The sequence below is a fragment of the Taudactylus pleione genome, unplaced genomic scaffold (assembly GCF_031769625.1).
Source record: "Taudactylus pleione unplaced genomic scaffold, aTauple2 ptg000465l, whole genome shotgun sequence".
Taxonomy (NCBI): Eukaryota; Metazoa; Chordata; class Amphibia; order Anura; family Myobatrachidae; genus Taudactylus; species Taudactylus pleione.
Window position 1 is genome coordinate 264639 of NW_028284867.1, and position 22512 is coordinate 287150.

The 22512-nt window shown below is 42.7% G+C and overlaps 1 protein-coding gene across 1 annotated transcript in view; it reads right to left on the minus strand.

The window, feature by feature from the left end:
• Nucleotides 1–594: 594 nt before the first annotated feature.
• SLC37A3 (solute carrier family 37 member 3) overlaps nucleotides 595–22512 on the minus strand; it is a 28539-nt gene continuing 6621 nt past the window's right edge. The window contains exons 3-15 of the mRNA XM_088448773.1: nucleotides 20276–20390; nucleotides 18449–18541; nucleotides 17610–17693; nucleotides 16218–16363; nucleotides 9938–10034; nucleotides 8924–9008; nucleotides 8637–8824; nucleotides 7362–7503; nucleotides 5552–5653; nucleotides 4979–5026; nucleotides 4575–4726; nucleotides 3133–3198; nucleotides 595–2965 (exon numbers count right to left, since the gene is read on the minus strand). Coding sequence (XP_088304899.1) covers nucleotides 2873–2965; nucleotides 3133–3198; nucleotides 4575–4726; nucleotides 4979–5026; nucleotides 5552–5653; nucleotides 7362–7503; nucleotides 8637–8824; nucleotides 8924–9008; nucleotides 9938–10034; nucleotides 16218–16363; nucleotides 17610–17693; nucleotides 18449–18541; nucleotides 20276–20390 — 1411 coding nt within the window. The 3' untranslated portion in view covers nucleotides 595–2872. The remainder of the gene's footprint in view (nucleotides 2966–3132; nucleotides 3199–4574; nucleotides 4727–4978; nucleotides 5027–5551; nucleotides 5654–7361; nucleotides 7504–8636; nucleotides 8825–8923; nucleotides 9009–9937; nucleotides 10035–16217; nucleotides 16364–17609; nucleotides 17694–18448; nucleotides 18542–20275; nucleotides 20391–22512) is intronic.

Genomic DNA, 22512 nt, shown 5'->3' on the forward strand with positions numbered 1-22512 from the left:
GGCTCCCTATGTTAAATTATAAGGCTATTAGAAGTAACTGAGGAGTTCTGGGACCATATGACGACATGAGAGGACACTTCACTCGGAGAGGATTTCTAATATCCATAATGATTTACATATTTACATTAGGTTTCGGGGGGTTAATCCTAATTACAAGTTTTCCTAGTGTAGTGATGGCATCAGAAGTCACCATGTATACAGATAGTTACAGTAGTTCATAATACATGTATAATACATAAGAGATGGCAATATGTATAAACTCCTGCAGACATTTGTATAACCTGTTACTCATCCAGCCAAATATTCATTACCGTTACTATATTCATTAATATTCAGGGGTCTAGTTACTAAGCAGTGTTAGGAGACAGAGTGAAAAGTGATAAGAAAGTGATAAGGTGCCAGCCAATCAGCTCCCAACTGTAATTTTTCAAACACAGCCTGTGAGATGACAGTTGGGAGCCGATTGGCTGGCACCTTATCACTTTTCAATCAGCTCCCAACTGTCATCTCACAGGCTGTGTTTGAAAAATGACAGTTGGGAGCTGATTGGCTGGCACCTTATCACTTTCTTATCACTTTTCACTCTGTCTCCTAACACTGCTTAGTAACTAGACCCCTCATACTCACATGCCTTATTAGGAGAATAATTCACCACCTATAGCAGACTGGGAGATACCACAGAGCTCTGCGCCTTGTATAAAAATGGCGGGGAGATTTATCACACCTACCAAAGAGGACTTGTGGGGTAGTTACCTCATCTCAACCAATCAGCTTCCAGCTATCATTTATCTACCACATTCTATAAAATTATAAAATGACAGCTAATATCGGATTGGTTCCTGTTGGCATCTTCTACACTTGACCTCTTTAGAAAGTCTGATACAGCTCCCCCTTGGCTTCGTACATTTGGTAATCTCTACTATATTTTTCATGTATAATCAACTTTTCTAATGTGAATTAGAGTGGTGGGGGGGGGGGGGTGTGTGGCAATCCTTTAATAAAGGAAGCAATGGCAGTCTTATTTCCCTTTAATTGCATCCATTGCCATAGTCTCGTTATCACTTATCTGTCAATGTGACATATACTGTATATATATATATATATTGGGAGCTAGAACTAGTGTCCAACTAATCAACCAGAACAAATAAAATAATAATAGTTGTATCCTATGGCTAATCCTCTGCTAGATACACCGTCTCAGAGTACCTAACATTTACCTTTCTTACAGACGCTGCATCTTTGGGTGTACGCAACAAACCAGACCACCTTGTTTGTGAGGAGTTCAGGGGGCTCCAGGCTACACATAGGAATACATACTCCTGGCCTACAGAAGACGGGGAATGTACAAGAAATGTGAGTGCTAGATACGCTCTATTAGACCTGGTCTGCTTTGTACATTTTTAATCCCCCCACAAAGATGGACGATTCTTATATCGGCTGTACACGCAACAATTGACAGAACATTCATCCGTATCTATTAAAAAAAAAAAGACAATAAAAGAAATTGGGAAAATAAAAATGTTTCCCTGATTAAGGCTGGATAAAGATTGTAGATTGAGGAGCTCCACCAAATGTTCGACAAATGAAGTCCGTTTCCAAGAAATCCTCGGCACAAGTGATGGAAACTCATCTGTAGTTTTATAAGAGTTTGTACGGCAAGAGGACACTTGTATAAGCAGCTGAATATGTCCATGATGTGTATCCAACGTTGATATGTACTGTAAGTGAATAGGAGCGTGCATTGTCGGTACCAGACATCTTACATCAGTACCAGCCCATTTAAACTCATCTGTCCTTTCACATACAGAAAAGCAGCGTACATATGGAATTCATCGCACTGTAGCGGCACCGTACAAGACATCCAATTTCATATGGTAATAGCTGATCCAGATCGCTCGGGGCCCTAAGCAACAGACTGGTTCAAGCCCCATTTGCCCCTGCATTGTCCAAAAACCATAACACGTTAGGGACCGGTAATCTGGGCCACTCATTGCCCCAGTGTGCCCTAGGTTACCTAATAAATGAGGTCTATGGTTAACAGAGAAGAAATGATTAATTCAGCGAATAAAGAACTCCCCTTTAAAACGCAGCTTCTCTCTGCCTGTGGGCGATAACTTTTGGAATGGTTGAAAAATTCATCAAGGGATTGTGGGTAGAAATATGCAAATTAAAAAAACAGTAGGCAAGATAAAAATCCATCACCAATAACAGCATAGACACAAGCCTCGACGCACGTGATCCACAACGCCGGGCTTATTTCACTTACGTCAGTTTATCTTCTCAATTCATTTATTTCCCTTTATATTTATTTTAGGCACAGTCAATGTATTAACATCTTTAAATAAACAAAAAATTCAAAAATAAAATAAAAAAAATAAAAAAATATCAGAGGTGGTAAAAGAGTTGCCCTTAAGTGTCTTTTTATTTTGTAAAAATAGATTTTAATTCACAAAGTGTTCTGTGCATGTGCTGAAAAGACCAGGCAGTTTGATAGATTAAAAAAAAAAAAAAAAACTTGAACGTAAAAATTGAGACAGGGTGAAGGATAACCGAAAAACTGATCCACTTTTGTAAACCATAGAAATGTCACATTTCATTTTGTCAACCAAAGCCCTCAGGGCTGCAAGATAGGAATACAAAAATACAGATGTTTAAAAAAACAAACAAACAAAAAAAAAAAAAACAGTTAGTGTTAACTTGCTTTAAGATGAACCATTTGATGGATATGCAAAAATAGTTTCCCAAACCGACATAGATAATCCACGGTTCATTGCGCTCGTGCTCCTTTGTCCTCGATATTTGTACTTTATAATCCCAAATCAAATTCAGGTTGTCTAGTATGGATGTAAACAGGATTCGGTACGTTTAATTGTCACCCCGCAAGGCGAGATGGCCGTCTGTTCCTCCCCGCTGGCCTCACCTCCCGCACAATGAGTGGAATGATGAACACAAGGGTCAGGAAAGTCTGTTGGGAAAGAAATGCACATTGCTGGCAGCTGGTTTGGCGATTTAGAATATCACACATGGGTAAGGGCATGAAAAGTGATTTAAACAAAATTCTCACTTGAATCTATCCGCTACCCCATCACTTCTAACCACAAAAACTAGTGGAGTTGTGTGACCTGATCTTACCATAAGGATGAAGAAATAGAAGACCCACATCCAGCCCAGGGCACCCTGGATCACCGACACCAGAACCTGGGAAGTAGAGTAGAGTTAGTCAACGGAATTCAGTTATTTCAGTAAAAACACCTGCCACAATTATGATCTTCAATGTATCCCTGAAAGCTCACTGAGTTATTACTAAGCTGAGGAGGTTGTAAAGATTGGTCCAATGGCAGCCCCAAAGTAGCGTATCTGATGCGTTTCTTGTGAAATAACTCACAACTTCATCAGGCCAAGTTGTGGGTTATTTCCCAATGAAATGCATCAAATACTCTCCTACCACCACTGAAACAATCGTTACAACATTCACAGCTTAGTTATGACACAGGGCGGGGGAGGGGAGGGAATACAAGGTGTTCTGTTGTCATGGAAACAGATTTACCTTCAAATGAAGATATGAGAGGCTGGTTTTTGGCTTGGATCTTCCTTCCAAGTTTGGATCAGAGAAGAGGGAATGCCATTGTTTTTCGGAAATCCCGAACCTTAGAGTATTTAGGATCACGTGCATTAAATCCGATCCAAAACACTCGAGAGCAGGGATTTCTGGAAAGATGATCCGAAACGCTCGTCTCTACTAACACGTACTGAGCAGCAGAGGTTCTAAGTGATGGTTACACACCGGCCTCTGTCTTAACTTGTGATCAAACTATCTTTGACGAACAGACCATGCCTTGAGAATTTCAATGTATTAAAAAGCGGGAGGGACAATTATTGACCCAATGAAATAATTCACCTGTGTTTGATTAAATAAGCCCCCAGGACATGATCTGTTGGGGTACACGAGGATTGGAATGGTTATAGTATCAACAAATAGCTTGGGGACTGAATAGCGGATGTTAAGCACCTCGCAGCTCTATATAAAGTGTCCACTCGCTGATTCTCCTGCGGCCTCGTGCATTATAGGATACAGTGCTGAAGCCTTAACGTACACATTACGAAGGCATAAATACATGTGCACCATTACTCTTAATTATACATCATTATTTTAAAATACATACATTTTTTCTTTAATACATATCGATTTCCTACTTAACTCTTCGTCTGCATAACATTTCACCGGACACAAGATAAACTGTCAGATATGCATTATTTAAAGAACTTTAAAGACATTAGTATCGGCCAACGTTCATGATGAATATTTAATGCAGACAATACACGTTAGATTACAGCTCGTTATCCTTCTCATTGACATGTACCAAGCCTTGGCGAGAGATAAAGTGGACAGTTGCTCAATGCAGCCAATCAGCTTCTGCCATTTCAAAGACTGTGCTAGATAAATGACAGAAGCTGATTGGTAAGAGGAGCGCGACAAGAACACAGCCGTACACAAGCCTTTCCCTTTGTCGGCGTGTGAGACGTTTCTGCCAACACCTCCCATCCCTTCATCCCACAGATCTCTACAGACTTACTTGGCCCATAGCGGCACCGACGCTGCCCGTCCCGTCCACAATCCCAGTAACGGTGGCCAGAGCCTCGCTGCTGCCCCTCACCATCTCTTGGCGGCCCAGGTCTGCGGAGATGGCCGAGCTGATCATGTTGGAGGGACCACCGATAAAGAACCCTGGAAGCAAACATGTCACCTCTTGCTCAATACTTGGAACTGTTGTTTCCCTCTTACGTATGTATGTATGTATGTATAATGTATTGTGTACAATATGTATGCGGGCACATAATGTGTACTTATGTCACTGTCAGCATTGTGAATGCCCATGTTAACTGCCAACACTCTGAACATGTCGACATCTGGAAATGTACACATTCAGATCATGTCAACATAATGAACGTCTTCGACTGCCTATTTCAGAGGACATACCTGTTATAGTCATGAGTAACGCGTTGATCGGCTTGTTGTTAGGGGAGCCTGGAAAGAGAAGAAGAAATTATGTAGACCCACAATTCATCTTCGGTACAGATGCCAGTTATCCTGAATATACTTAAAGGAAATGTATGTTCTTACTAAAGCTGTATCATTTACTACAGGGTGGCACCATTTCTTATCTGCACTCTGGTTAAAGAGACCTTTGATTGTGACACTGACGTAAATTCACAAAAACGGTTAATCTGCCAGACTAGAACCATTCCCCACGGCCGTCACTCAAAGCACAATGCAATCGCTGTTCATCTCTAGTGAAACCGCAAACACAGCAATAGAACGTATCTACTTCCTCTTTCTCCTTTCCTTGATAAACACACAAGAAGGCTGAGGAGTGTCGCCGTGACAGCGAGGCAGTGGCTTAAACCGATATACACTGCTGCCAGCACAGTGCGAGATGCGACAGGCAGAGCTCTAAAGACTGAGGCGATGAGGTTCCCCCCAGCAAACGATGAGCACCGGTAAATATTATACCATGACAAAGCTGCAGACAAAATATGCAGAACAACTCACGGCTGTATCCGAGCAGAGAGCCCACGGCAAACACCAGGCTGACAGCCAGGACGGGGGATCTTTTCTGCATCAAATCGGAGATAAACCCCTGGATGGTGCCACCTGCAGGAGGATGAGGAAATTACATTTACAAAAGATACAATACATACATACATAAATATATACAACTTATACCCAAGGGATAGGAAGGATCTGCAATTGTCGCAGGGGCGGATAACTCGGGAACCATGTGGAACCAGGGTATGAGACTGCTGTGGCTCTAAGGTCAATGAAGTTCTTTTAAAATCATAGCTACATGGTATCTTCAGTATGTGTCAGTACGGGATGTAGTTACCATCCTAGCGATCACAATGCCAGCGCTTAGAATCCTGGCACTGGAAACCCGAAAGCAGTTGGGATCCCAGCGCCAGAATCCCAACCGCCGGCATCCCGATGGTAAATATTAGGATTAGGCACTAGGGGGAGGGTAAGGGATTAGGTTAGGCAGTGGAAAAGGTGGGTTAGGGTTAGGACACTTACCTAATTGGGTCGGAATTCTGTCTGTCGGGAGGCATCCCAACCACCGGGATCCATGACCCAACCCGTCAGTACAACACAAACCTCATTATGTTCAACCACAACTGCTGCCCACACTCTCCTCTATAATATAGAAGCTGCTTGTGTGAATGAGCCCAGAGAGCGCCTGGTAATGAGACGCTGCTCACCCTGGCTGTCGCTGGCTTTGATGTGTAATGGGATCTACAAAACTTCAAATGGCGACTACAGGAGTCAATTATCCCATTACTGTTTTATTGCTGACAATTAAAGTCAGCGGGAGTTTCACACCCTTTTCTGTTCTGTGACACCAGTACCACGCCAATGTTACAATATCCTAAGGGATAAAACACGAACAGTGAATATAAATACAATAGATAGAACACGAATATTGTTGTAAGTGTCTTGGGTTTTCTCTCATTTAAATGCATATCGCTTATAATACCTTATACCATATTTTCATCGGATCTTAAAGGTTGTGTGTGTGTCATAAGATTTTATGGGTAACAGGGAACGTGTTTCATCATTCTAGTATGGAGTCCCCGATATAGGCCAGGAAGCAGTATGGCAGCTCTAGCATAGCAATGCTACACATAAATATGTTGGGTATTAAAGGTGATTTGTGTAGAACAACCTATGCCAATAAGCCCCTTATGGTTGGTTTTATAGAAACCTGGTGCCATATAAATAACAGATAATAAAACATGTCTTCGTAACATTATACAATAATAGCTTTTAAATACCTACCCTTTAAATAGAAAGTAAATAGTACCCAAATATGGATTGCAAGCTTCATGGACTATAGTGCCATTATTCTGTGTGTGGTTTAGATGCCCAGCACATAGTAGTGTTATATTATGAAGCACTATCACTGAAGATGTTTAGTTGGAGTGGAGATGTCCAAATGGGATCTCTACAAATTATATTCATAGGTTTCAAATCTCCCTTGCATTATAGAATTACTGTCAATTTTATTCTTAAAGGCAAATCAAAAACTATATGTAGTTATGAAGCCATAGAGTGATTTTTTTTTGGGGGGGTGAGTATGACTGGGTACGATGTGAGTAGGGAAACGGGGGTAAGTAGGGGGGTCACATACATACAGAGAAAAAAAGCAGGGTCTCCCTAATAGCCGATAGGTTGCTGAGCAGGCCTTTGGATCTTGGTGGGATGTATGTTGTGGCAGATACAATATAAAACAGAACCGTGTGAAAGTTTACAATCTGGATGTCTGGCAAAGTCTACCAGGGTAGTGTGAGAATAACGCATTGCTCACCTATAATGCCACCAATGTCGTACCAGATAGACAGCTGGTCCGCCTCAGCCTCCTTCCAGCCAAAGTTGATGCTCAGGTAGAAAGGAAGCCAGAAGAAGAAGGAATAGTTCACCAGCTTCAGGCAGGCATAGGCCAATGAATACTGCAGGCACACGATAGAGGAGGTTAGAATATAACCTAGAACCGGATTACTACCTAATGTTTCCCATGTGTGTGAAACTAGAAAACTGGAGCTTTCTACGTCCATAAAAGCAGATGAGTCATTGTGATCCTCAGAAACATCAGCAACGGTGTCAGTCATTGAGGTTCGGCGAGTCCAACCCAAGTCACAGGGTCCTTTTCCGCTAAACCTAACAAGTGACATCTGCATTCCGCGTTTAACATCGTTTGATCGGTTTCAGTCGTGGCTGCCACGTGATTGGCTCAGCAACAGATCCAACTCTTACCAGCAGAGCTCATAATGATAAATGACTAGCTGGTGAGTGCCAGACCAAATTCGTAATGCAGAGTTTGTCCGCTAAGATTGTCTATCGGGTGCAATTAGAGGAGATGGATAGATATTGCAAAATGCTAAACTAACCTCCTATAATATTAGAGAGGCATGTCTAGGAAAATGGCCACAGAGGGGAAACACTGCCATCTAGTGATCCTAAAAAGGAAGGAGTGTAATATCTATAAAGTCAGCAGTAAGTTTAATTGGAATCAGTATGTAATACCGCCCGGCAGGGGTGAAGAGCCCAACAGCTGAATTTTGTAAGTACGCCTAACCCTCCCCCCTCCCCTAACCCTAACCATCCCTTAGGGGTGCCTAACCCTAACTTTCCCCCCTAGTGCCTAAATCTAAGCCCCCTTCCCCGCAGCTTAAACCCAAGTCTCCCGGAGGGGTGCCCAAGTCTAACCCCCCCCTTCCCCCCCCTTGCGGCTATCCGCACCCTAGTTTCCTTCATTCGGTATGCCGGGCGTCGGGCTCGCGGCGTAGGTCTGACAGGTGTCGGGATTTTGACGCCTGTCATTAATATCTTACCGGGATTTCGACCGTCGGCTTCCTGACTGCAACCAGTTTAATTTATTTTCTCAAAACTGAGACTAAACATATACATGCAGATAAATAGCATTAGTGGAAACGGCTTCTTATTCTTGATTTATGGTATCTTGACACCCAAAAGGAATCATCTCCATTGGGCATTTATGGATAGAGGAACTAACTGGTCAAACAGAACTCCTGGTCTTCCCATTTCAGAATTTTAGGATCGCCTCTATATAGTTGGTTCTCACCAGTAAGACTCCAGGTAAGCAGCAGGCCTGCACAAACCCAATTGCTTTGGTAGAATTGGCGTGGTCGGCGGCTTGGATAGAATAACTTGTTTCGCTGTCTGCGTCATTATCCTCACTCATCAGGGGTCTGTTCACCTCCTCCGCTTGGCCTTCACCCCCTCGCTCCTCTTCCCCTGCGTCTTGTAGACCTGTAATAATGAACAGGCTTATATAATGAAACTGCTCCGAAGGCGGCAAAAAATATAATTAATATTTCTATAACCCAATTACCAGTAGGTTCAACATACCCAGCTCTTTCGGTGAGGTTACCAGGCCAAAGAAGATAATTAAGCCTCCAGCAAACTGCACAGAGGCGGTGACCAGGAAAGCGTACTAGAAAAATAAAAACAAAATGGACTAAATATCTTTTAATTAACGAAAGGGACAAACACTTAAAATCGGGGAAACGAGTAGTGAAATAGCAGGACACCCCTGCTGGGATAAGTTTGCTTTCAGCTCAGAGTGGAAGGGGGCAAAAGGTGCCCATGTATGGCAGATAATATGTGGTCAAATTATACAGAGCTGCCCGTTTGGTGCTTGGGCAGAATGGCTGCATGTTACGGGGCACAACTAGAGTAGCACACTTATGGTGACCATCTATTATCTTTTGACCTCATTCCAATTATAAAGATTCCAATCAACAGTTGATCGGCAGCAGTTTTGTGTCCACATGTGCTCGATTTACAGACAATGGGGGCGACTGAATTCAGCTTGAGTTGAATAGTTCCAGGAAGTTGGCCCTGGAGCTAATCAATTCAGTGCACAATCCGACAATTACAAGTTAAGTCGGAGAATGCCGGTTCTCACGACTTAACCTGGGTGTTTAGTCACTAGAACCGGCATTCTACGACTAAAGTACCGGCTGCGAGGCTGTTACGCCGAATAACAGCCTCGCGGATGGCAATTTAAGCAGATTTCTCACCGCACCCTTAGGAGGGTGCGAAAAATAAATCATAAAAATTGACCTAACAGCGTGCTGAATTGAATAACTCCAGGAGCTCCCTCCCATTGCTATCAACAGCGCGCTAAATTAAATCGGCCTCAATGAGGCATAAAAGGGCAAGTTGGCCGTTAAACTCGCAGCTGAAGCGCACTTATGAACCACTACAATCGTGTGCAGTGAAACGCGTTGTGTTGGACATGGACACAATGACAAGAAAAACACAGGAATAAACAGACATATGTAAATGTGAGAGAGATAAATAAAATGAGCCTTATTCCACCATTTAGAACATTTTCATTAATTCATGTTAGCAACGTACCTCATATCCATATTTTAATACAGAAGACGCAAGGAAGGCTCCTAAAATGTTCCCAACAGAGGCACAAGCACTCCACAGCCCAAATATAACACCACGTCTGCAGGGAGAGAGAAAAAATAAAACAATTAGTTTAGGAACTTACCTCACTTACAGCAAATGGTAAGTATTTTAATTAGATTCGTCGGCTGCTCATATTGGAGGCAGGTATTATAGGTACTGAACAAATATTGTAGAGACTGCAGGCTAAGAATTCACAAGGAACTAGTGACACCACTGAGGCCCTGCCTTACTGATACGCATGGAGGCTAATATGCCTGAGGCCTGACTGACACGCATGGAGGCTAATATGCCTGAGGCCTGACTGATACGCATGGAGGCTAATATGCCTGAGGCCTGACTGATACGCATGGAGGCTAATATGCCCGAGGCCTGACTGATACACATGGAGGCTAATATGCCCGAGGCCTGCCTGATACGCATGGAGGCTAATATGCCTGAGGCCTGACTGATACGCATGGAGGCTAATATGCCTGAGGCCTGACTGATACGCATGGAGGCTAATATGCCTGAGGCCTGACTGACACGCATGAGGCCTGACTGATACGCATGGAGGCTAATATGCATGAGGCCTTACTGATACGCATGGAGGCTAATATGCCCGAGGCCTGCCTGATACGCATGGAGGCTAATATGCCCGAGGCCTGACTGACACGCATGGAGGCTAATATGCCCGAGGCCTGACTGACACGCATGGAGGCTAATATGCCCGAGGCCTGACTGACACGCATGGAGGCTAATATGCCTGAGGCCTGACTGACACGCATGAGGCCTGACTGATACGCATGGAGGCTAATATGCCTGAGGCCTGACTGACACGCATGGAGGCTAATATGCCCGAGGCCTGACTGATACGCATGGAGGCTAATATGCCCGAGGCCTGACTGACACGCATGGAGGCTAATATGCCTGAGGCCTGACTGACACGCATGAAGGCTAATATGCCTGAGGCCTGACTGACACGCATGGAGGCTTATATGCCTGAGGCCTGACTGATACGCATGGAGGCTAATATGCCTGAGGCCTGACTGACACGCATGAGGCCTGACTGATACGCATGGAGGCTAATATGCCCGAGGCCTGACTGACACGCATGGAGGCTAATATGCCTGAGGCCTGACTGACACGCATGAAGGCTAATATGCCTGAGGCCTGACTGATGCGCATGTAGGCTAATATGCCTGAGGCCTGACTGACACGCATGAGGCCTGACTGATACGCATGGAGGCTAATATGCCTGAGGCCTGACTGATACTCATGGAGGCTAATATGCATGAGGCCTGACTGATACGCATGGAGGCTAATATGCATGAGGCCTGACTGATACGCATGGAGGCTAATATGCCTGAGGCCTGACTGACACGCATGGAGGCTAATATGCCTGAGGCCTGACTGATACGCATGGAGGCTAATATGCCTGAGGCCTGACTGATACGCATGAGGCCTGACTGACACGCATGGAGGCTAATATGCCTGAGGCCTGCCTGATACGCATGGAGGCTAATATGCCTGAAGCATGGAATACTGGATTCCATTAAACTGATAGGCTATTCTATTATGAATATTAATTCAGTCCACAAAATGGCCGCCTCCAATCTGCACAGGTGACAGGGGTAATGTAATCAGTTGCACTGACAAACATTTGTTTGTATACAAGGTATAAATTACGTAAAACAAATCAACACTTTATAAAGACATACATATTACATATAAAATAATATACAGATTGAGTCTCCCATATCCAAATATTCCGAAATACGGAATATTCCGAAATACAGAATTTTTTTGGCATGACTGAGATAATGAAACCTTTGATTTTTGATGGTTCAATGTACACAAACTTTGTCTAAGGCACAAATTATTAAAAATATTGTATAAAATGACCTTCAGGCTGTGTGTATAAGGTGTATATGTAACATAAATTAATTTAATTTCTGTACACAAACTTTGTTTGAGTCACAAAATTATTGAATATATTGTATAAAATGACCTGCAGGCTGTGTGTATAAGGTGTATATAACACATAAATGCATTCTGTGTTTAGATTTGGGTCCCATTCCCAAGATATTTCATTATGATATGCAAATATTCCAAAATACGGAATATTCCGTTATCCAAAATACCCCTGGTCCCAAGCATTTTGGATATCGGAGACTCAACCTGTAGTAACACTGAAAAACTGTATACTACAAATGACTGGGAATAATGTTATATAGTGCAGAAGATAGTTATAAAATACATGAAATTCCGTTAGATTTAGGACGCGTTTGCTGTGTGTGAGTGAAGGCCTCGTACACACTGCTTGCATTTATATGGGCTTTCAGCCTGTAAGTCCTATATAAGGGCAGCTAAATGATGCCGCAAATATGTTCAATGTCCTATAAAGACAGTCTGTACTTACTATACCACTTGTGTGTGTGTTTGCAGTACATATGAGCACACACTTACAGACCTGATAGATTATTGGGTATTGATAACTGCATAGTAACAATCCGCTTTGTCTGTACGTTGGGAGAGACTTCGGAAACCTTCTACAGCGGATGTTTTCCCCATAGCAACCAATAAGATTCTATAGAATGTAATAGATACATGACAGCTAGAAGCTGATTGGCTGATATGGGAACACCACCACTAGTCCTCTATAGAAGGTTAGAAAAATCTCCTCCATAATCCCAATTGCGGTCTCCTCCTGAACCAGTTGTACTGAACTATTGTATGACCTCGTATTGTATATGAAGATTGGTATATGCAAAAATGTATTTAAGATACGTCTGTCTGGGGCCGTCCTAGTAGATCAATTAATTTGGGGAGGCCGTTTAATCTATAAGCAAGTAGGCATGCATAAACGCTCAGTAAGGGCCACTGCAGCAATGGGTGAAGGGTAGAGCAGCTTCGCCAACGCCCCAGTTAGCAGTCGGGAGGCCTGGCAGATGGTGGTAGACAGAGACACCCGGAGCAGATCAGGAATGGGAGACGCTCGTATTTCCAGATTACTTGGACTAGGATTCTGCTGATCAGATATTTCTGTTTGGAGGATCAGAAGGTTACGATCTGGACGGCTCCCGACGTGCTGTATTAGCAGAAGAGCATCCTAAGACTTCTTTACAAAGAAACCTTTATGTGCTGGCAACAAGAATATATTGAGATCGATATTTTCCTATAGGGACCTTAGTGCAACCTGGCTCCATTCACTCACCATTGGTCGGGGGAGTTCTATCCATTCCCATAGAACTATGAAGAGGTGATCAAAGAAACCTTTTGTTGTCGCTACAAAGGTTATATTGTGTCAGCATATATACGCATAGGGACAGCTTATCTATTATAGACGTAGGGGTTACCTTATCCCCATCCTACACCTGAGCACAAGGGGTGACACATACCAGACAGAATTACGTTAGGTCGCATTCTCCTTTAGATCACTTTTTACATTTTCGGAGGTTTGTAAATACCATCACCGACCCAAATCGTGTTTATATGCAAATTGTAAGAAGATTTCTACAATCTGACGCTGGGACAATACACGAGTGCCTATTCTTGTATAAACTTGTCCTTACTACTCGTATATTGTATTTTAAACTTGGAACTTTTTTTTTTTATAAACCTTCGGCTTAGTCCTATAGAAAACCGTAACCCGAGTACGATGTTAGGCAGTAGAAGCTGCTCGTGGCTCAATCCTTCGGGGGTCATGAAACGTTCCGGAGTAGAAAACAACTGAAGCTGCAGGAAAAGTGCTGCAGGGAAGGCGACAGCTGCTTTATATCCAGTGTAACCAGCGGCGGCCACACCAGCTGCCATATGCCCGGGGGAAGCGGATTTGTTAGGATGAAGTTTCAACAATGAAAGATATAACCCGTCTTCATGATTTCAGTCTTCAGTCGACTTTACCCTCCCTTCTCCTTGTAAGCATAGTTTATTATTTCAAGTAAATAAAATCTTAAATGGATTTAAAAAACTAAAATAAAAAAAGTTTATGATTACAGTGAACAAATGTATTAACAGTTAAATTGTTTTAGGCAGTTAATGTTTAATTCAACAGAACTTCTTGGAACTTCAAAGATGATCTGCAAACTAAGTCTCCCCATAGTGCACGTGTGCCCCAGATGTGAAAGGCGCAAGAGGTAAGTGCACCTCACAATACCTTTGTTTTGCACTAGGGCGTCTCAAATGGTCCACCCAGAGCAGGACAAGGTCCAAAACCACTTTCAGCATTCGCCATCAGCCGCGGGACTTTCGGGAAGGACTTGGTAGGCATTTTGCACCGACCTCATCCCCAATTTCCATGTGGATCTGGATGACAGTGACAACTAATGGCAGCCTTAGAGGTTGGGGCCATTGGTCTTCAGTCTTGAATACAGGTACTTTGGACTCAAGAGGAGCCTTAGACTGGGATTGATCTCCGGAAGAAGGGAACTCTCTTCGCCCTCTGGACGATGTCAGGACACTGAAGATTTATGTCCACATGACCAAAAAATTGCTCAGGATGGACCTGTTGCTCCCATAGGATTGTCCACAGCCAAGGTTGGCCTGTGTCAAATCCTAACATTGGGCCTGATTTAGCGGCAATGTGAAATCGTGCCAATGCCGCATTAGGCATCTTGTGTAAATAGAATCCTCCTGCCGATTTCTATGATCCGCTGCTGCGTCCCAGGACACAGCCATCGGATCCCTTATGTGAACATCCCTCAGAGTATTGAAGATGGCCGTGAAATTCAAGCTTCCAGTTCCAGTGAAGCTGCGTTGTAAGACACCGGCCTTAGCACGCCAGAAAACGGGGGCCGACGCGTCGCCATTTTCTGGGACGCTGAGCATCGCCCCCCAAATATCCGCAGCTTGTCACTCATGCTGTGGCTTCAGGGACACTGCGGGGACATTCATCACAGACAACCAATCAGAACATGTGCAGTATAGATGCTGGAAATTTGCCGATCGTCAACCATTGGGTTTGCGTACAACTCTGAATCAGGCCGATTGCGAACATCAGAAACTGAGGTTCTCCGTGGCAGAACAACCTGTCCCTGAAAAGACGAGGACAGCAGATCGGTGGGTGCTTTTCGGGCAGTGCAGCTTGGGGCCTCTGCTGAGTGGCTGTGCCGGGCGGCCATCTGGTCTCCAATGCACACCTGCTCCCAATTTTACTAATTTAATTATTTTGCAAGTTTTAGACGTAAGTACCATTGTACCATCCCTTAGGGATAGCTTTGCAACGTCCCCAGTGACCCAAAATGAATGACCTCTCTGTGCTTTGATCTTGTTCTTTGTTTGTTGCTTTTGCTATATTTCTTGTTCTCATCAGAGGAGGTTTGTTTTTTCTCTCCTCTCCCTCTTGTTCTGTACTCCTGGCTTTGGGCCTGATTCAAAAGGCGGACGCTATTCCTGCGCGACTGCGATTTCTTACTCACCCGCAACTACGTAATAATGGAAATATCAATTTCAGTATTCACCTTCTGTAATAGCGTGAGACAGACTGAGTAATCCCTGAGATGCCCACTTCCACTATCCGAGCACAATGCCAATCCGCTGGTGGTTAAGAACACTCCACCATCGATGTGCCATCGGTTGCACCACCGATTCCCTGAGCAGCCTATGGCTCGTGCAATGTATCTATCTGAAATCCCTAAAAAAAAACGTCCACAGACATATCAGGTCGGCCCTGCAGCACAGCTGAAGCCGATATATATCGGTACATCTGCCTGTGTGTATGGGCGACCTGCCCTCTGCACGTATACTGGCCGCAGAAACCGCCGACACAGTCATCACAATTCAGACAAACTGAGTGGCCGATTGTTAAACTTGTATACATGACCAAAAATGGCCACTTGGTTGACAGGATGGCTAAATGTCTACCCAGCTTAAGGATACACCTTGAACTTTAGGAGTTAACCACAAAAACTTGGGAACTTATCCACCCTGTGTCTTACCCCCCCAAATCCCCCTTCTCTACCCACAGGACATGTGATGTCACACAGAGGTGGTGCGGTTCAGGAGCCTAGCACCGCAAGTCATTATGTTGCGCCATTGCCAACTTGTCAGATTTATCCAATGATGGAATCCAGTCATTTAACATCACCTTTTTATATATATATATATATATATATATATATATATATATATATATATTTTTTTTTTTAGTATACATACACACATATACTGTATACAAATATTACAGGAAATTTATTATAGTTATTAAAGTTTCCCCAATTCCCCATAGTAAATAAAAACATACCCGGCTTTCCCGAACCAGTTCCCCATGACCGCTACCACGCAGGGCCAGCCTGTGGACTGCAGCAGCCCATTAATCACCCACATCAGGCAGTAGAAGACCTTGTTATAGAAGTGCAGCCACTCGGTGACTGTGCCAAAGACAAACATCTGAGGGGACAGAAACAGAGGACTGTAATCAGCACACACTGGGTGCAAAACATCCATAAGACCCAAAAGATTAAAAAGGAACTTTTCAGGAAAAAAAAAAATCAAACAAAAAAATAACTACAACCTTTTAGAGGTTTAATTGGGAAAAAAACACTTTAAATATATTTTTGGATGGAGAGGTTTTCAGAAGTGATTTGGCCAAGTACAGGAGTTGTACAAGGGATTCCGCTGAACACGAGGGGATCTGACCCCTAATTTCCCCCCTAATGTTTCTCCCCCCCCCTACGTCCACTATCTCAGCCAATGGGCATGTGTCACTATTATTTATTATGTGTCGCTATTATACCCACAATTGTAAATATGTATATTTGTTATCTTATTACTCTGCTTACCTGTTTTTGTATCTCTGCAGAAATTTGTGGTGCACTATAAACAAAATCTAATAAGAATAATAAAATATGCTCCATTATTCTGTGTTATCTGCCCGGCTCCAGTATCCTACCTATAGCACTGCCAACTCTTATACAGTGTCCCCTCAATGCCCACGCCCCTTGTGGTTTACCCAACCTATTCCGGCATTGCAGGTATGAAACTAGTTAGGCCTAAAGCTGACCTGCTGACCCCTTCTTGTTCTTGTATACGCTTTAGTTAATAAAAATACATTTTCAATACAAGATGACTAACAGCAGCTTCCTATTGTGGCAGTGCGGTCACTTCCTATTTATATTGCTTGTGGGCGGTGGAGATGCCACAGCAGCGTCCTGCACCCCAAACGGGGAATCAGTAACCTAGGGATGAGCTGAGACTAGGGCATCATCAGAAACACGGAAGGAGATACTTGTGTACAGGGGGGACTGATAAAATTACTCATAAAATCAAAAACTGACATATGATTTAAATCAGTTTTTTTTGGATTTAAATAGGACTTTATTTAATTTTTTTTTTTAAATAAACATTAAAAAAAAAAAAAAGTAATTAAAAAACTATTTAAATCAAATAAATATTTTTTTTATTTAAAAAAAAAAGGAAAAAAAAATGTAAAAAAATCCAATTTTATGCAACCCTGCTCATAAGAGAGAGGACATTGCTGAGAGTACGCATCTGCCCACCATTAAACATGCCAGTGTCTATCACCATCAGAAACCATCTTACAGGGTAAAGTGGCAGCCAGAGGACTCGTCACAAATGTTACAGATCATGGTTATATAAGAAGGACGTAGGCGCTGGCTGACATGTTTTCACTCACCGTTACTGCCGATGAACACATGCCAAAAGTGAGCACATATCGTATGTTTAGCCGGTCTCCCACGATCCCGCTGATGAACAGGCCCTGTATCCAGGCAAAACATTTCATCATGTAATATATATTTCTAGCACGGCATGGAAGTTATTTCCATTAAAGCTCATTCATTTTCTATGACCCTTCTAAAATGAAGTATCAGCATTAATGCTAATTGTATAGGAAACAACCATTACAAGATTTCAATAAGGGGTGAATGAATACAAAAAAAAATAAAACATTTCCATGGTTACTGGCATTCAGGTAAAACAGCATTTAGGGGACTATTTACTAAGCCTTGGATGGAGATAAAGTCACCGTACATGAAGTACCAGCCGATCAGCTCCTTACTGCCATGTCACAGGCTGTGTTCGAAAAATGACAGTTAGGGGCTGTTTGGTTGGTACTTTATCTCAGAGTCAGTATGTTGGAGATATATATGTCAGGATATATATATGTTAGGACATCAGACAGGCAAACTGCATATGAACGTCCAATGCTGGTATTATTATTAGAAACCCCCAATGTGCTCACACAACTCATACCTCTGGCCAAGCCTCCGAGATATTATACTGGGAGAGCATTATTACACTTGAATGTGAACAAAGAAAGATAAAAGCATTATGTGGAAGTGAAGCAAAACAATGGTACCTGTACTAAATGGCAAGTTCACAAGAACTTGCCATGAAAGCTTGAAAAAAAAACCCTAACACCAGACTTTATTTTATTCTTTCATCGGCGGTACGGACGCTTACAGTGTAGACCAATGACTACAAGGAAACATATGCAGGATACGAGCAACTCACCACTGCATAGGAGAACAGGAAGATGGTATCTAGTAACCCGAGGAAGATGGTAGCAGATTCTGGGTTGGGGAAGAGATGATTGCCATTCCACGTCTGATGGAGAAGATAAGGATATGTGAGAAACGCTTATTTTCCATGAGCAGCAATTAAAGGAGGACACCAGCCTCTAACAATTATTATTTTATTTTTTACAATGGTTCAATGGCCTGATACATGTTCTCCAGGGGTTGGGTATGGGATGCCGGTGATCAAAATCCCAACACAGGTACCCAAACAAGGTTAGGATACAGACACCTGTTGGTAAGTATCTTAACCCTCCCCTCAAACCTCCCCCCACAGCCTAACCCTAACCAATCCAACACACACACAGGCAGCCAGATCACACTGATTATCCTCCAGCCTCAGTGTCCTGGATAATAGGCCTAGCGCAGGGAGCACCAGGGATTATTGTATGGCAAATGGGAGTGGTCTCGCATCCAGGACCCTCGCTAGTCAAATAATTGGGGTAATATGTAATAAGCTTTACAGAGACTGGAGTTCTCCTATATAAGGGATGCCCAAACCTGTCCCCTACGTAAAATATATAGGGGTAATCTCGCCTGACAGGTAGCTCCCTCTTACTGGAAGCAGAGAGCCGCGCAGCGCTGAATTGCGAATGTTTACCCTGCTGTGTGGTCACAGCTCTATCAGAGCTCGTACCGTCAGTTATGGGCAAAGCTGTCCTCTCTCGGCTTCAGGTAGCAGAGGATTTGGGGGTCATCCCTAGATACAGAGTGGCCGTCTGTAGTTCGAGCTATCAACCAGAAGGTCCATAAAATTTTTGGTAGGGAGACTAATTTGGGACACTGGGAGCAGTAATCTGCAAAAAAATATTTTTATTGCAAAAAGTCATTTATGGGGGGGCGGGGGGGAGATAAGGTGCGGTACAATGTGAAAACAGAATAACCATGGACAGAGAAATGTTTTATTGCTGTGTTATCATTAGTGTAACAATAAAAGTAGTCGCTCATTACAGGTTAGCCTTCTTATTCATTTGTCTATTTTTACGCTGTTTTTACATTGCACAGCACCATATTTCCCCTGTGCTATAGGTTTGGGGAAGGTTTAATTAAGAAGGGGATTTCCAACAAGGTGCAACTCCGTTATAGCCTACTTCTGTCAATATATTTCCACTTTAAAAGTTCTGGACTTTACCCAGGGTTGCATAAAATTGGATTTTTAAAATAAATAAATAAATAAATAAAATAACAAAAAAAAAAACTGATGTGATTTAAAAAGAATTTTTGATTACATTATTATTATTTTTTTTAAATAAACGTTTAAAAATTTAAAACGTTTACTTAAATTTTTTTTTTTTTTTTTTTTTATAACAAAAATCCTATTCAAATACAAAAAAAATCTGATTTAAATAAAAAAAAAAAAACTTTTTTTTTCTTAAAATACAATTTTATGCAATCCTGACTAACACACCTACTGGGTGCCTGCTGCAGGTATTCACTACCACTACTGTGGCAGAATCCTGTTATGTGCAGACTGTCCCCTCTTATTCTAATACATCTACTGGCCTGAATACATCAACAGCCACATGTGATGCTCTTAGTAATTAGTATCTTTACACCTAGAACTGTGCCAGTGGCTGATGTCTCGTTGGACCTTAGCCAGACAATGATCACCCTCTGATATTACAGTAGGAATAAGGTGCATTATGTACATTTTATTTTCAATATACAGAATAAAGATAAAACCTACTGAGGGTGAATTGTCCCTCGTACAAAGCAGCCCCCCCCCCGTATCTCTTCCTGGGGACAGGTCAGACGTCATCCTCACCTTGTTGGGGTCCACATCGTACACAGAGTTGTTTAAACCGGACGGAGTCCACTGGTTACTTATGCTGACTTTCACGTTACTGAACGCCTTCCTGGACGCGTGTAGAAGGGCGTAGCTGGGAGGACAATCAGATAATTAACCAGTAACATGGGGAAATTGCAGAGCTGATAAAAGATTTTCTAAGCATACCTGCCATTAAGCTACCAGTCTTAGGTAAACTCCTTTGTAACATACAGTAACCAAGAAACATAAAAGTATCTCAAAGTAAACTATAAAGGTTATTGTGGGCTGGAAATCCTGTGGCAGTCAGCTCATGTGATCATTCAGGGCCAATGTCCTGACAGCTGGCAGTATGATGATATCACATGATGCTTATCAGTGGCAGACTGAGCATGCTCCTGCCAGTACATGGATACTCCGGAATCTATGCAGTATAAATGTCACTTATAATATTGATACAATTCTTAAGGTGCATACACACGATCAGATTTTTCCTTCAGATATGAACGATAACGATTTAAAAATCGTTCAGTCGTTCATATCTGAAGGAAAATCGTTCATATCTGACATGCCTGAACGATGGACGATCAACGATGCGCGTTCCCGATGGTCAGATAACGATTTCTGACATCTGATGTGTTTGCAGTCAGACTTGGACGATTCCATTCATTTTAATGCAGTCAAAAATCGTTCAATCGTTCAAATCGTTCAATCGTTCAGTCGTTCAGTCGTTCATCTGACAAATCTGACAAGTCTGACAAATCTGACCGTGTGTATGCTCTATTACAGTCTTTTTCATGGTGTCCTGTGGAGTCGCCCCCTCTGTTCATCTCCTATTCAATGTACATTGCAATATTCAGAAAAGTAGCATTCCCCATTATAAAAGGGAAGAGAATGGAATGTTAATAAGCATTATTTTACTGTGATTCCGCTAATGTTAAAGAACCACCAGAGCTTAATGCACAGCTTATACTGTATAACAGCTGTCTTACAAGACATTTTCTGCAGTGTTCTTCAATGAGATCTTCCTGCAGGAAATGTGTGAGCATGCAGGCCTGCCGAGACATCAGACGGGCCCTGGAACCAGAGAGGGGGGTGTGGCCAATCATGGGGCGTGGTCATGTCCAGCTGAGCATATTGTGCATTATTGTGTGCGCAGAAACTGAGGCTTTGCTAACTAATGCTGGGTACATACTATACAATTATCGGACCTATCAGCCAATATTTGCATGATAGGCCAGATAATTACATAGTGTGTATGCAGGAGCGATAGCCGATAAATTGCTTCATACGGACAGGTTGGGAGGCCGCATCTTATGAGCTGCTCATTTGACCCAACCGTTCCCATTTAAGAGATCTAGAAATTGCTCAGTGTGTACGAGAGCCCACCGATCTGATAATAGTTTTGTCGGATCAAATCATTTCTCGGATCGGCGGCACCCCTCTCATAATGTGTATACCGAGCACCCATTAGGCACCTTAGACAGGCCTGGGTCCGGGGGAAACTATATCCGCCCCACCCTCCTCCTGGAACCCCTGTGTGCATGTACTATAACACCACTTTGCAACCTTTACAATAAATTATAGCAAAACAGGAGCAGATCAGAAAGGGCTACACAAAATCACGCATAATTCCAAAATCAGACATTTTTAAACTAAAAGCCTAATGAACATTTATCTATTATCCTATAAGTTCTTCATCTAATTTTCAGATTTGACCCTCACTTCACACTGATTGCAGAACGTCCACTATTTATTGGCCAGTCCACCCTGTCTGTCCAATTGATTGCCACCGACTACGGGAAAGAGCCGCCCACTTCTAACAAACTGCAAAAAGGCCTTAACAGGGGGAGTATTGCAAAGAGTTATAATACAGATATGGTCACTATGCAAAAAGCTGAAGAAATGAATAACTTGATCACGGAGACCAGCACACACATATATTTGTGCAATTTAGTTTGCAAAGGAAAAATAAATAGCCAATAATTCAGCACATATAGTAAAATGACAACTCCATCACTACTCTGTGCTGGTCACATGACATTAATATCCCGGATGTTATATTCCCATTACATTCCTCACTCCTGATTACATAGCGAATAAATTATACAGCTGGTCACATGACATCTATATCCCGGATGTTATATTCCCATTACGTTCCTCACTCCTGATTACATAGCGAATAAATTATACAGCTGGTCACATGACATCTATATCCCGGATGTTATATTCCCATT